Raw genomic sequence first — 14516 nt, forward strand, 5'->3', positions numbered from 1 at the left:
CTCCACACCAAACATTCGCCGAACCTCCGTCACGATCATCCATCAAATCTCGGCCATGATCCCTCATCACTCCTCCGCCCCAATCAGTTGCCACACTTTCATCACGACCTTCCCACTCCTCTGCTGAACCTGGGCCCAGCCGATGTTCTTGCCCATGCTCCAAACGGCGAGGGTCCTGATGATGTCCCCCAGTTGCCGATCTCGAAGCCGTCGCAATTTGTGTCAGCTCGCACTGGAAGCTGCAATGGCATGCTCCAGCTCTTTTTATAGCCCCGACTTGTGGAGATATTCTCTTGCAGGTTGGGGTGGCCCACAATGTCCCAGGACCTGGTGCTCCAGCTCTTTTTATAGCCCCGACCTGCAAGAGAACCTGTGGAGATGTTCTCTCGCAGGTCGGAGTGGCCCAAGATGTCCCAAAGCCCGGCGCTCCAGCTCTTTGAAGCATCTGTGAACTCGTGGAAGCAAGTCATCCTCGTTCGAGGGACCGCCTATGATGATGATGATGATGATGTTATAAGTGTTGTGGTTTGCACCTATATAGTATACAAAAAATGTAAGTGATGCTTGGGTAAGTGATACACAAGAAAAGTAGAAGAACTAATTGTGATCTAGTGCTAATCACTTACTAGCAATTGTTTAAGGAACCGTATTGGCATAAGAACTCCATGCAAGACTGCAGTCTGCTCTTTGCTGAGGAGACTTTGAAGGGAATGAAAAATAAATAAAAAAAAGGCACCCTTTTATGATGTCTGAGGTAACATTTTGGGAAAGATCCACATTCAGTCTGTTGTCAGCTCATTTGGGGTTAATGCTTCTGATTGCTATACAATGAACTCTGCTGGAAGAGAGAGTGTGTTTGTATGTGGCTTTAGTTACACTGTATGTATACACACAAGTACTCAAAGGTTATCTCAGTAAGGGATGTAAGGCCATTGGGAGGGGAGGGTATAGATGAAAAGAAAATTCAAGAAAACATGAAAGAAGCTCAGCCTTTGAAGCAGCACACTTCATTCCATACTATTTTGTTATGTAACCTGGTGCATGTAATTCAAGTTGCTATCCCTTTTAAAACAGCTGTCATCACTCCCCTTTTCAAAAATCACACTCTCAACCCTCTGCCTGCAAACTACTGCCCTATTTCAACTTTCCTTTCCTCTCTAAAGACCTTGAACATGTTGTCGCCTCCCAAATCCGTGCCTGGCACAGCACCAAAATGTCCCTAACCAAAATCACTAATAACATTCCCTGTGACTGCTGCAATAGCCCTCCTCATCGTCTATGACTTTATGCAGCCTTTCACATAATTGACCACACCATCCTTCTCCAGTGCCTCTTCTCCCTGGTCCAGTTCAGTTGGACTGCCCTTGCTTAGTTCCACATCTCCACACCATTACTTCTAGGGTACCTCAAGGGTCTATTCTTACCCATCTCTTCCTCATTTACATCTTCCTCATCTGTCCCTTGGTGACATCATCCAAAGAAAGTGGGTCAGCTTCCACATGTATGCTGAAGAAACCCAGTTCTATCTCTCCAGCAACTCTCTTGATCCCACCACTATCTCTGTGTTGTCAGACTGCGTGCCTGACATCCAGTCTTGGAGAAGCCACCATTTCCTCCAGTTAACCATTGGGAAGACTGAAGCCACTGTCTTCAGCATTCGTCATTGCCATGGATTCCATCCCCCTCCTTGACTATTGTCTCAGGTTGAACCTGACTGTTCACAACCTCAGTGTTCTATTTAACTCTGAACAGAGCTTCTGACCCCATATCCTCTTCATCACAAAGATTGTCTGCTGCTACCTTTGTAACATAGCCTGTCTTCGCCCCTTCATCAGCACAGCTGTGGCTGAAACCTTCACCTATGCCTGTCACCTCCAGACTTAACTATTCCAATATCCTCCTGGCCAGCTACCCATCTTCTGTTCTTCATAAACTTCAGCTCATCCAAAGCTTTTAAGAGCGTGGGAGTGGGACTAACTGGATTGTTCTTCAAAAGAGCTGGCGCTGACTCAATGAGCCGAATGACCTCCTTCTGTGCTGTACTATACTATGATTCTATCGTATTCCACATCAAATCCCACTCGACTATTACCAGTGTCTTTGCCGAAAGGAATTTCAGGTGTGGCTGAGATACCTGTACTAACATATTGAGAGCTTTGTGCCTGGCTGTTAAATTTTAACTGCTGTGAGACCATGCGTTCTTAGTCTCTAAAAATTTGAATCAACTCAGTAAATTTAGGATCTTGCAGCTTAACCTGCAGCATGAACAGACCCAAAGATCTTACTGACATAGTGCATGAGGAAACTACTGCTACTCGATAACTAGCTTTTCAGAAAACTTCCTAATTGAAAATAACAGGCAAGAGACATGGAATAGTGGGTACAGCTGGATGGGAAATTGGATTAAAAGCAGAAAACGGAGCCATAAATGGGAACTTTTCAAACTGCAAAGAAGTTACAAGTGATGTATGCTAGGATCCAGTCTTTGGGTCTTTGTTTTTATCCCCTTTTGAACTTTTATTTATATAAAATTCTTAAGGAATAACTAATGAAACATGCAGTGAAAATGTGGATTCAGAGTAGAATCAGGTGACTGGTTCGCTTAGCAATAACCATTTCTTTCAATAAGAGTCATCAATAAAGATTCCATCAAATATATTATAGACTAATCTCATTGAGGAGATGAAAAACAGAATGCCCAGCACCAATCCCAGGAACATCTTGGATGAGGACTGGGATCTGTGCACATCTTGCATCAAAATTGTAGAAAAGGAATTGAAACCCTCAAAAGCACAAGAGGGGACAATTAAAGATAGATTCAAACTGGACAATCCTCCAAGGTTCATCAGTTTAAATGGAGAGTGGAGCCAATTAGAATGATGCCAAGGATGACGTGTTGGAATTCATGCCAATAGGAGGCCAGCAGAGAGCGTATTAGAGTAGTCAAGTCAACTATAAGGGTTTTAGCACTGGAGGGTCTGACATGGGGCAGAGGCGGGCAATATTGCGGAGGTGAAGTAAGCAGTTGATAATGGACGGTATGTAGGGTTTAATGCTCAGATTAGGGTTGAACAGGACTCCCAAGATTTCAATCTATCTGGTTCAGCCTGAGGTGGTGGCTGGGGAGTGGGATAGAGTTTGTGGCAAAGATGCAGAGTTTGTGGCAAAGATGCAGAGTTTGTGGCAAAGATGCAGAGTTAGTGGCATAGGTCTTCCTGCCAGAGAACCAGTCTGACAGCACAGAGGCAGTCGAGGGGTCACCAGTGATGGTGGAGTGATGGAACTGGGTGTCACCAGTGCATGTGTGAAAGCTGATCCCAAGTCTGGATGATGTTGCTAAGGGGTTGCATAAGATAAGGAGACGATGTGGCAAAAGATAGATCGTTAGGGGACTCTGAAGGTGACAGTGTAGGAGAGGAAAGAGAAGCCAATGTTGGGGATGCACGGCTACAATTGAATAGTTAGAAATGAAACCATGCAATGGAAGCCTCGTAGAGGTGGACGATGGAGAGGCGGCTTTGGAGAAGGATGGCTTCCTGCTGCTTGTCCATCTGAGACCATCTACTGCTCCAGGTCCCATTAATGAGCCTGATAAGTCATCAACAATGCCCTGATATAATATGGCCTGCTTAGCTCAGGTATCAGATTACTAAGTCTGCTACAGAATTGGTTTCAATCTTCTGTCACCAAGCATGTCATCATGGAGGCACCTTGACTCCAAAAAGACTCAATCCTCCCCAAAAAGGAGAGCTTTTTGCATTTGGTTACATTTTTTAAAAAACATTTATTTGCAGGAGAACAAGTATTCGAGTGACTGTTGAGCTGCATTGTGCTTCTAACCCCGTTTATAAAAAGGTCAGTGTTTTTTTCATCTTTTAGAACAAAATTTGGTTCTCATGTATGTTTAAAAAGTCTTGGAGCTAGAATTTCCACAAAATCCGCCACTGCCGGTTTGCCGCCCAAAAAACCGTTAAGCTTATTAAATTAACACCGGCGAAAATTTGATCAAAAAAAGGAAAAAATTCTGCCTGGCGGGAAAAATGGGTCTTGCAGGCGGATTCTCGGTGGAAACCCCGATCCTGGGCAAATTAGGCAGTACTTACTCAAATTTAGTCTGCGGCTGTGGGTTGGGCCTAGGGAGGGCGGTGGGGGGGGGGGGTGGGTGGGAAACAAAAAAATATTTTTCTAAAACAAAATCAGAAAACATTCGCTGGACCCTTTTCCACTTAATCAATGTAAAAGAATTAAAAAAAAAATGTAACTTGCCTTTTTTTGCAGGGCTTCATACCTACCGCCCAGCTCCGGCTGGTTTCTCGTTGGCGTTTTTTTTCTACTCACCTACGGGTCACTGCTGTGACCAAACTTGGGCGGTAGCGTTTTTTTCGGCGGTGCACGCTGGCGGTCCGCTTCCCAGCGGTATTTTGAGACCGCGGGCAGAACTCTTTGAAGAAATTCCTGTCGGGGGTGGTTTTCTGTTGAAAACGAAGAATACCACTGAAAAACCGGGCGGAAATGGTGCTGAATTTCTAGCCCTTAGAATATATTTGAGATCTGTTATGTTGCTTCAATTACTTCAGTTTGCTGTGTAAGCGTACGTGCCATAAAATGTTCTATCCAGTAAGAACAGAAGAAATGGGAGCAGGAGTAGGCCATTCGGCGCTTCAAGCCTGCTCCGCCATTTAATAAGATCATGGCTGATCTTTCACCTCAACTCCACCTTCTCGCACTATCCCCATATTTCTTGATTCCCTTAGAATCCAAAATTCTATCGATCTCTGTCTTGAATATACTCAATGACTGGGCATCCACAGCTCTCTGGGGTAGATTCACAACCCTTTGAGTGAAGACATTTCTTTTCATCTCAGTCCTAAATGGCTGAGCCATTAATCTGAGACAGTAACCCCTAGTTCCAGACTCCCCAGCCAGGGGAACATCCTCCTAGCATCCATCCTGTCAAACCTTGTAAGAATTTTATATGTTTCACTTAGATTACCTCTCACTCTTCTAAACTCTAGGGGATATAGGCCTAGTCTACTCAATCTTCCCTCATAGGACAATTCCCTCATTCCAGGGATCAGTCTGGTGAACCTTCGTTGCACTGCCTTATGTAAAGAGACCAAAACTGTACACAGTACACCAGGTGTGGTCTCACCAAGGCCCGATATAATTGTAGTAGACTTTTTTTCCTGTCATATTCCAATCCCTTTGTAATAAAGGATAACATACCATTTGCTTACCTAATTGCCTGCTATACCTGCATGTTAACTTTCTGTGATTCATGTACAAGGACACCCAGGTCCCTCTGAATACCAACATTTGCCAATCTTTCACTATTTAAAAAATATTCTGCCTGTCTATTTTTCCTATCAAAGTGGATAACTTCACACTTCTGCACATTATATTCCATCTGCTATGTTCTTGCCCACTCACTTAATCTGTCTATATCCCTTTGCAGCCTCTTTGCGTCCTCCTCACAGCTTACATTTCCACTTAAATTTATATTGTCAGTAAACTTGGAAAAATTACACTCAGTTCCCTCATCTAAGTCATTGATGTAGATTGTAAATAGCCAAGCACTGATCCTTGTAGTACCCCACTGGTTACAGCCTGCCAACCTGATAATGACCCGTTAATTCCAACTCTCTGTTTTTTGTCCGTTAACCAATCCCCAGTCCATGCTTTTACATTAACCCCAATCCCATGAGCCCAATTTTGTGTAATAATATTATCGAATGCTTTTTGAAAATCCAAATACACTGCATCTACTGGTCCCACCTTATCTACCCTGCTAGTTACAACCTCAAAAACCTCTAACAGATATGTCATACACGATTTCCCTTTCATAAATCCGTGTTGACTCTGCCCAATCATATTATGATTTTCTAAGTTCCTTGTTACTGCGTCCCTAATAATAGATTCTAGCATTTTCCCCACTACTGATGTTAGGCTAACTGGTCTAGAGTTCCCTGTTTTCTCTCTTCCTATCTTGAATAGTGGGGTTACGTTTGCTACTTTCCAATCTACGAGGACCATTCTAGAAACTAGGGAATTCTGGAAGATCAAAACCAATGCATCCACTATTTGTGTACCTACCTCTTTTAAAATCTTAGGATGTAGGCAATTATGTCCAGGGGATTTGTCGACTTTTAATCCGATTAATTTATCCAGTACTATTTCTTTACTAATACTAAGTTCCTTATTCTCGCTAGACCCTTGGCTACCCACTATTTACGGAATGTTATTTGTGTCGTCTACCGTGAAAGGAGATACAAAGTATGTGTTTATTGTCCTTGCCATTTTCTTATTTCCCATTATAATTTCTCCTGTCTCTGTCTCTAAGGGACTCACGTTTACTTTTGCTAATTGCTTCCTTTTTACGGGCCCAAGTTTCCACACGCGCCTAGAACGGCGCAGTCCCGACCTGGACGCCTGTTTTTCGCGCCACAAAGTGCGCCTAAAAAAAATCCTCGGTATTCTCCACCTACTTGCAGGTCCTCTGGCCCTCGGCGCAGCCAGCACGAGCTGTGGGGGGGCGGAGCCAGGTCCCTGCGCTGAAAACAGTGCCGGGACCTCTGCACATGCGCGCTAAAGTGGGCACGCAAGTGCAGTAGCTCCAGGTGCCGAACTGTGTGGGAGGGGCCCGAAGCACGCAGCCCCTAACCCTGGCTGAATGGCCTCACTGGGCCTGCGTGAATAAGGCTCCTCCCGCGGCCAGCTCCTGCTCTCCCGCCCCCTCGACAAGACCCGACACCCACTCTCCCCCCCCCCCCCCCCCCTCCGCACCAGACCAGACCCGACACCCGCTCTCTCACCCCCCCCTCCCCCGCCTCCGGACCCGACCCGACACCTGCTACCCCCCCACCCCGCCTCTGGACCAGACCCGCCCCCCCCCCCCCAACTGACCCGTCTCGACCCGCGCTCCTGTTCCCGCTCCCCGCCCCCCCGACTGGACCCGACCCGACCCTACCCGCGCTCCTGTTCCCGCTCCCCGACTGGACCCGACCCGACCCGACCCGCGCTCCCGCCCCCCGACCTGACCCGACTCCCGCTCCCGGACTGGATCCGACCTGACCTCCCTCCCTCTCTCTCTCTCCCTCCCTCCCTCCCTCTCCCTCTCTCTCTCTCTCTCTCTCTCCTCTCTCTCTCCCTCCCCCCCTCCCCCCCTCCCTCTCTCTCTCTCCCTCCGCCCCCCTCCCTCTCTCTCCCTCCGCCCCCCCCTCCCTCCCTCCGCCCCCACCCCCCCCTCCCTCCCTCTCTCCCTCTCTCTTCCCCCCCCTCTCTCTCCTCCCCCCTCTCTCTCCCCCCCCTCTCTCTCCCCCCCCCCCGACCAGAACCGAACCTCCCCTCCCCGACCCGAGCCAACCCAACGCCACCTACCTGTAAATCTGGTGCTGGGGACGGGCCCTGCCCGAAGTCTCGGGCCGGCCCGTTCAGCCTTCGGTCCCGAAAGGCCTGCCTGAAGCACTTTCACACAGGTAGGAAGATGGTTTATTTAATCTTTTCTTTGCTTATAAATGTTTATTCAGGTTGGATTTATTTGTATAATATTTGTATAAGTATAAATAAGGATTTATTATAGAATTTAATGACTTCCCTTCTCCCCCCCCCCCCCCCCACCTCGTTCTGGACGCCTAATTTGTAACCTGCGCTTGATTTTTTAATGTGTAGAACAGGTTTTTTCAGTTCTACAAAAATCTTCACTTGCTCCATTCTACTTTAGTTTGGAGTACGTTTTCACTGTGGAAACTTTGAAATCAGGCGTCAGTGGCCGGACACGCCCCCTTTGAAGAAAAAATTCTGTCCAAAGTAGAACTGTTCTACCTGACTAGAACTGCAGAAAAAAAAATGAGGAGAATTGCAATTTCTAAGATAGTCCGTTCTCCACCAGTTGCTCCTAAAAATCAGGCGCAAATCATGTGGAAACTTGGGCCCTACATATCTATAGAAGCTTTTACAATCTGTTTTTATGTCCCTTGCTAGTTTAATCTCAAGTTATCTTTTCTCTTTCTTTATCAATTTCTTGGTCATCCATTGCTGAATTCTCTAATCCTCCCAATCCTCCGGACTCCTCTTTTTGGCAACATTATAAGTCTCTTCCTTTAATCTAATACTATTTTTAACTTCTCTTGTTAGCCATGGTTGGACTACTAATCCCATGGGGTTTTTATTCCTTAGGGGAATGTATTTTTGCTGTGAATTATGAATGCATTCCTTAAATCTTTGCCATTGCTTATCGACCGTCATATCTTTCAATCTAGTTCCCCAATCTACCTTAGCCAACTCGCCTCTCATTCCTATGTAGTTTGCTTTGTTCAGATTTAAGACCCTAATTTGGGACTCAACTAAATCACTCTCAAACTCAATATAAAATTCTGTCATATTATGATCACTCTTCCCCAGAAGCTCCTTTACAACAAGGTAATTAATTAACCCTTTCTCATTGTACAATACTAGATCTAAAATAGCCTGTTCCTAAGTTGGTTCCGTGACATACTGGTTGAGGAATCTATCTTGAATGTATTCCATGAACTTGTCCTCTACACTATTACTGCAAATTTGGTTTGCCCAGTCTATATGAAGATTAAAGTCCTCCATGATTACTGTATTACCCTTGTTACATGCAACTCTAATTTCCTGATTTATACTCTGCCCGACACTACAACTATTGTTAGGGGGCATATAAACTACTCCCACCAGTGTTTTCTGCTCCTTATTTCTTAGTTCCACCCAAATGGATTCTAATAATTCATTTTCCGAGCTAAGATCCTTTCTTTCTACTGTCTTTATTATCATCCTTTATTATCAGGGCTACCCCTCTTTTCCATTTTGCCTATCTCTTCTAAAAGTCAAGTATCCTGGAATATTTAGTTCCCAACTGCAACCATGTCTCCGTAATGGCTACTAGATCAAATTAATTTATTTCTAATTGTGCTATTAATTAATCCTATTTTTGCAAATGTTTCACCTACTCAGATATAGGGCTGGATTTTCGGCTCATTTGCTCCTCGATTAGCACCCCGGTGGAGCGTTAAATGCTGTTTTTGGCCATTATGCCAGGCGTCCGGGATTTACTGTCCGGCCGGAAGATTTGGCTATTGGTTTGCGCCGGCACAAAAACTTACCACCCCGCCCTCCGTTTTTAGCGTGATGATGACGTCAATCGTTGTGCAATGCTGCGCCAGCACCCCGGATGGAACATTCAGCCTTAACGCCTCATTTAACTTCCTCCCCAGGAAATGCCTGAAAAAAACAGGCGGTCCCAGGGTGTGGCATGCGGTATTGGCAGCATTTTTAAATGGAGGGATGAGGATCCTACATTGCAGGTCATATTGACTACAATGGTTGCACACATTGTGTGAAGCTCCAACTTGCAATCTTCATTTTTATCTGCCATTACAGTGCCCTTACAACTTCAGTGAGAAAACTTAATGGGGTCATTACTAGTTTGCCAGCGTATCATGCTCCATGCTGTTGCCAGGCGGTGTCAAGCTAGAGGAAGGACTATTGGTCATGTTGGCCCATGAATGATAGAAGGCCGAAGACGTCCGAGGAGGCACGGGTTTACAGACACCAACGCTCAGACCTCTAATTCTCTGAGGAGCAGTTTGTGAGAAGACTGCGCTTCCGAAAGGAAGTACTGACAGAGATATGCTATCTCCTATTGGCAGACCAATGCCTGGACTGCTCTGGAGGCAGCCTTCAATACTCCCCTCAACAGGTATCCGAATTCATTGTAGTGTGCTGCATCTTGCACAGCTTGGCCATCATGAGGGGCCAGGCATTGTCAGTGGGGATTTCATGCCCACCTCAGGAGGAGGAGGAGGAGAACGATGACGACAAAGAGCCTGGCGAGGCCCCTATTGGATAGCCACCCCATCCACGGGGGAGGCAGTATGGAGATGCCGGACCAACATTCGCACGTCGCTAGCTTGTAATGGACTGGCTCTCCTGAATGGAGGAAACTGAGGGATGAAACTGAGGGACACGCTATGTGCCCCCATAAAGGCACATCTCCGGTGAACGTTGGAATGATGCATAAGACACCAAAGACAAATGATGAGTCATAAATTTTATTGCAACAAATTCACAAAAACACTCCCCAGCAAAATAAAACCATACAATATACTACGTTATGTTGCAGGGCACTAAACAACAATTAAACTTCTTTACCGCCGCAAGTTTCGGCTTGGGCGCACAAAGTCCGTTGTATAACGCCTGACTTAACGCCAACGCTCCTCCAATTTACATTTTCGCTGAAACTTGCAGTCGGAGGCGCAACCTATTTTCAGGTGCTAACTTTTAACATCCCGCCGCGATTAACGCCTCAAAATCCAAAAACCCCAAAATCCAACCCATAGAACCTTTAGCTTTAACTGTTTTCTATTTTTCCCTGATGACGCCTTAGTCTCTAATGCTCTATATCCTTTGTTAAGCTCTCTGTCCCTTCCTGATCCAATCTGCTTATTTTTACCCAAATCGCTACTCTGCTCTACAGCTTTGACATTTCTCTTAATGCTTTTGAAATTACCCTTTCCTGAATCCTCCCCCCCCCCCCCCCCCGCCCCCATTCGTTTAAAGCCCTAGTTATTCAATTTGCCAGGACACTGGCTCTAGCCTGGTTTAAGTGGAGTCCGTCCACTTAAAGGTATTAATTCCTTACTAGGGTGAGAATCACCTTTATTCATATATGAGCCTTGACAGTTTCAAACTTTTTATAAGGGCGGGCATCACAGCCCAATTTTTGTCTCCACTTGAGACCCACACGTATGCTTTCATCACTTTCTAGGGTCACACATGAATGATCGCTTGGGTGAGGTACCAGAGGATGACTGGCATTTAAGAACCATACTTAAGCAGGAGTGGTATTGAAGTGATAAGAGGCCAACAATTTGAGAATGTTATTATTGAAATACTGTTTGTATTGTAGTGCATAACGGCAAATATAAATAACCAATTGGCCTGGGCAGGTCTAATGTTTAAATTTCCAAATAGATTTAAAAAGTGACTTTAAAAATATTTGTGATGGAAGGACTTGTTGGAAAGTACAATGGTATTTATGATCAGATTTGTCCTAGTGGAATTAAATGTAAGTCATTTTTGCAAGTTTAGTGTACTAATTGTACCGCTAGCACTTCTAACCAGCGAAACAACTTCAGTAAATTAGTTTTTTTAATTGCAGGATTTGGTAGTCCGGTTAACAGACGATATAGATCCATTTTTCCTTTATAACTTGATAATTACAGAAGAAGATTTTCAGAGGTAAGCAATAGTTTACATACATATTTACTATATTTAGTGATGCTCTTATTTTGATATAGTGCAGTTTGTTTAAAGATTATATTTTTCAGCTTGACTGTAGTTTAATGCCAAGAAAAGCATGCTACACAAATTACAATGTGCTATGAGGGAGCACTTCCTCACTTGTTCAGATTCCAAATAGAAATAAGAATTGCTGTTAATCGTAGCATAAAGTCACATAGAAACACTGTCTCTCTCTAAAACCTTACACTTCGGTGGTGCTGCTTAGATATCTTCATTTACTCTTTTGTATAGAAGGCTTTATTTTGAATCCTGTTCATCATTCTTTTTCTCCTGAAGCAGCCTCGACTGTTTACTGTTTTTTGGTATCTCCGTGTTGTAAAACAGTGTAGTTTGCAATGTATAGTTCTTAGTGCCGTAAATGTTTTTTTAAAAGGTTAATAACTGTTTTTTTAAATTTCAATCAACTTTGGAAAAGTTGTTTTGGCTGCTGATCTACTTTTTTTATTAGCACCTCAATATTTGACTGCAATTCAATCAACCTAACATTGGCTAATGGCAGCTCCTCGTTTCATGATGTGTGCCAAATGCTATAGAAGGTTTCCAGTGATATGCTCAAGATATATTGCCTTCCAATAGTGCTAAAACCAGAATTGTGCAGCCTGCTTCAAACTCAGCAAAAGTGTTGGGTATTACATTTCCAGTAAACAAGAACGTTCAGGCTCAATTCTTTTAACTGCAAAGAGAACTTGAATAGCATTGTAAGAAATGGCAGATTAATGTTTCATCTTTTAGATTGCTGAACATTTATGATTGTTGTAAATATTTGAGGTAACTTAAATGTAGTCTGCAGTATTTAATTGATAATTTTGATTTATCATGTCTCCATTCATAGCTTAAAACATCAGCAGGGGCTCTTAATAGATTTTTCTGCATTTCCACAAAAATTTATAGACCTTCTACAGCAGTGTATCCAAGAGCAGAGCAAAGATGTTCCGAGGTGAGTGGTGTTTTGAAATGTGCAGTATAGCTGCAAGGTTTGACTTTTTTCAAAGAATAAAAGATTGATGTTGCAATATAAATTTCATTTAATACCAGAATTAGTCTAAAGAATGTTCACAAGCAATACAATGTGTAAAATATATATGTTTTTAAATGTGTGTGTTGAGATGGTAAAAGACAGAACTTATGTTAACAGACAGAAAGAAGGTAAAAGAATAAGTGTAACATTAAGAATAACTATAATAAAGAACCATACCATGAAAATGTATAAGCAAAGTATAAGATGAAGTAAAATAAAGGTATCTTCAATAAGCAATTAGGAAGGGGAGGAAACCAGATATATGTCGTTGTACTGCTGGCATGGCGTCTGGCGGGCGAGCCTAAATACCCCCACCGGAGCTGTGCATGCGCACCCAATGTTGCAGCTGTGCATGCATCCAGCCTGAACCACATTTCCTCCAATCAGAAATCTGGTCCAGCCCACTAGTGTTGCAAATCGACACAGCCTTCGGTTACTCCGGACACTGCTTACAAAAGGAATATAGATGAAACCTGAGGCAGAACATCATATTTGGCAATGTTTGTCCAGTACACACTGCAACAGTCTGCAGAGTTTAGCAATAAATAACAAAAACCTTAATAGTCAGCCATTTCAAAGAGTCCAATGGTAATGATTAGGATTCAACTGAACTTCATGGTGTCTGTAATACATTAAAAAAGTCCAATATGTCCAGACTATTTGGCAAGATCAAAAGACATGGAGTAGCGTACCCACATTCCTGCTAGCAGCCCCTTGGCTATTGAGGATCTTGAGCTAATCCTCTTGTCAGCAACTACAAATTATCGCCTTAAAGGCTATTGCACAGGTATCCTTCAACTAAGTTCTGTCTTCAGATCTCTTTCTCGGGTCTAAGAGAAGTTTTTTTTTTGTTTTGTTTCATTTACTTTGTGAGTATCATTAACAACCCAGAGTTACTGAGCTGTAATGTGCTGGAACTATATCTGAATGTTATTTCTTTACTCCTTTTTTTGTAAATTAAATTTAGGCAAATGTAGTATAAACACTTGTGTGTCTTCCAGATTCCTGCTGCAGTTAGTTTCTTCAGCACCAGTATTTGACTATACACCTGCCTACTTAAATGTTGTGGAGACCAATGCTTTCAAACACTTGAATCACCTTTCTCTAAAATTACTACATGGAACAGATGTGGAAATAAAGAAATACTTAGCTACCTGTTTAAAATGTATAAAGGTAAGATGTGTTTTGTATGTGCTCATACAAAGAAATGAACATTTTTCACAAAGGTAAATACAAATGAGGGAGGTCACCTGGACATCAATTATTTCAGAGTATTTGTCCCCACTACCGGAAGACCTTTCCAGGTATTCATCACCGTTTGCATAAAAAATTGCTTCTTGAAATCAGTTCTGAACTTGCCCCTTACCTGTTCGTTTGTTTAATTCATTCTTGAGATGTGGGTGTCACTAGCATGGCCGGCATTTATTGCCCATTATTAGTTGCCCTGAGAAGGTGATGGTGGACTTTCTTCTTTGAGCGGTTTGATACAACTGAGTGGCTTGCTAGGCCACTTCAGAGGGTGGTTAAGAGTCTCGTTGGTGTGGACTGGCATCATAGGGCCCAATTTTTCCCAACCCCTTTTTTCGGCGCACATACCCTAAATGCGGCGACTTTGTGCGCTGGAAACGGCACCGAAAGAAAGTGGCCCCATCCTGCCCGCTCTGCCAAGTCTCTGGTGTACCTGCGTGGCGTACAAAGTGCAGTGGGGGGGGGGGGGGGGCGGAGCAACAGCCCAGCGCAGAAAACATTGCCGGCAGCTGCGTGCATGCGCAGTGGAGTCTGCGCGCATGCTCCTCGTCCTCCCAGCATGTCCTGCGGGCTGTGAGCAGGACCCTATCCCTGGCCAAGTGGCCTCCCGCACAGGCCGACCGGCCCGCTGACTTCCCGGGCCGAGGTAGGACTTGAGTTTTATTTTTTATTTATTGATGGTTGTGCTTTGTTTAATGAGGAGAGTTTTGATTCGAGGGAGGGGGAGGAGGAGAGTTTTGATGGGGCGGGGCGGGGGGCAACTTAAAAGAAATCTTGTTTCTGGCATAAAGGTAGGACTTCTATTTTTTATTATTGATTGCTTATTACTTTTTGTGGTTTGTTTAGTGCTTTGTAAGTCTTGGTGCAGGTCCTCTCAGCTTCCTTGCATTTTTTATTATTGAATGCTTATTTTTGTGCTTTTGTTTAT

The 14516-nt window shown here is 44.0% G+C and overlaps 2 protein-coding genes across 4 annotated transcripts in view; one reads left to right on the plus strand and one right to left on the minus strand.

Moving 5' to 3' along the window:
• trmt13 (tRNA methyltransferase 13 homolog) overlaps window positions 1–50 on the minus strand; it is a 40177-nt gene extending 40127 nt beyond the window's left edge. The window contains exon 1 of one of the 2 annotated variants that reach the window (XM_070887260.1): window positions 1–50. In XM_070887260.1, coding sequence (XP_070743361.1) covers window positions 1–39 — 39 coding nt within the window. In that variant the 5' untranslated portion in view covers window positions 40–50. The other variant, XM_070887264.1, reaches the window with a different exon arrangement.
• LOC139268694 (spindle assembly abnormal protein 6 homolog) overlaps window positions 1–14516 on the plus strand; it is a 68065-nt gene that overhangs the window by 789 nt on the left and 52760 nt on the right. Inside the window, exons 2-5 of one of the 2 annotated variants that reach the window (XM_070887254.1) lie at window positions 3795–3855; window positions 11180–11259; window positions 12155–12259; window positions 13342–13513. In XM_070887254.1, the coding sequence (XP_070743355.1) occupies window positions 3795–3855; window positions 11180–11259; window positions 12155–12259; window positions 13342–13513 (418 nt within the window). The remainder of the gene's footprint in view (window positions 1–3794; window positions 3856–11179; window positions 11260–12154; window positions 12260–13341; window positions 13514–14516) is intronic. The other variant, XM_070887255.1, reaches the window with a different exon arrangement.

Source organism: Pristiophorus japonicus, chromosome 8 (assembly GCF_044704955.1).
Source record: "Pristiophorus japonicus isolate sPriJap1 chromosome 8, sPriJap1.hap1, whole genome shotgun sequence".
Taxonomy (NCBI): Eukaryota; Metazoa; Chordata; class Chondrichthyes; family Pristiophoridae; genus Pristiophorus; species Pristiophorus japonicus.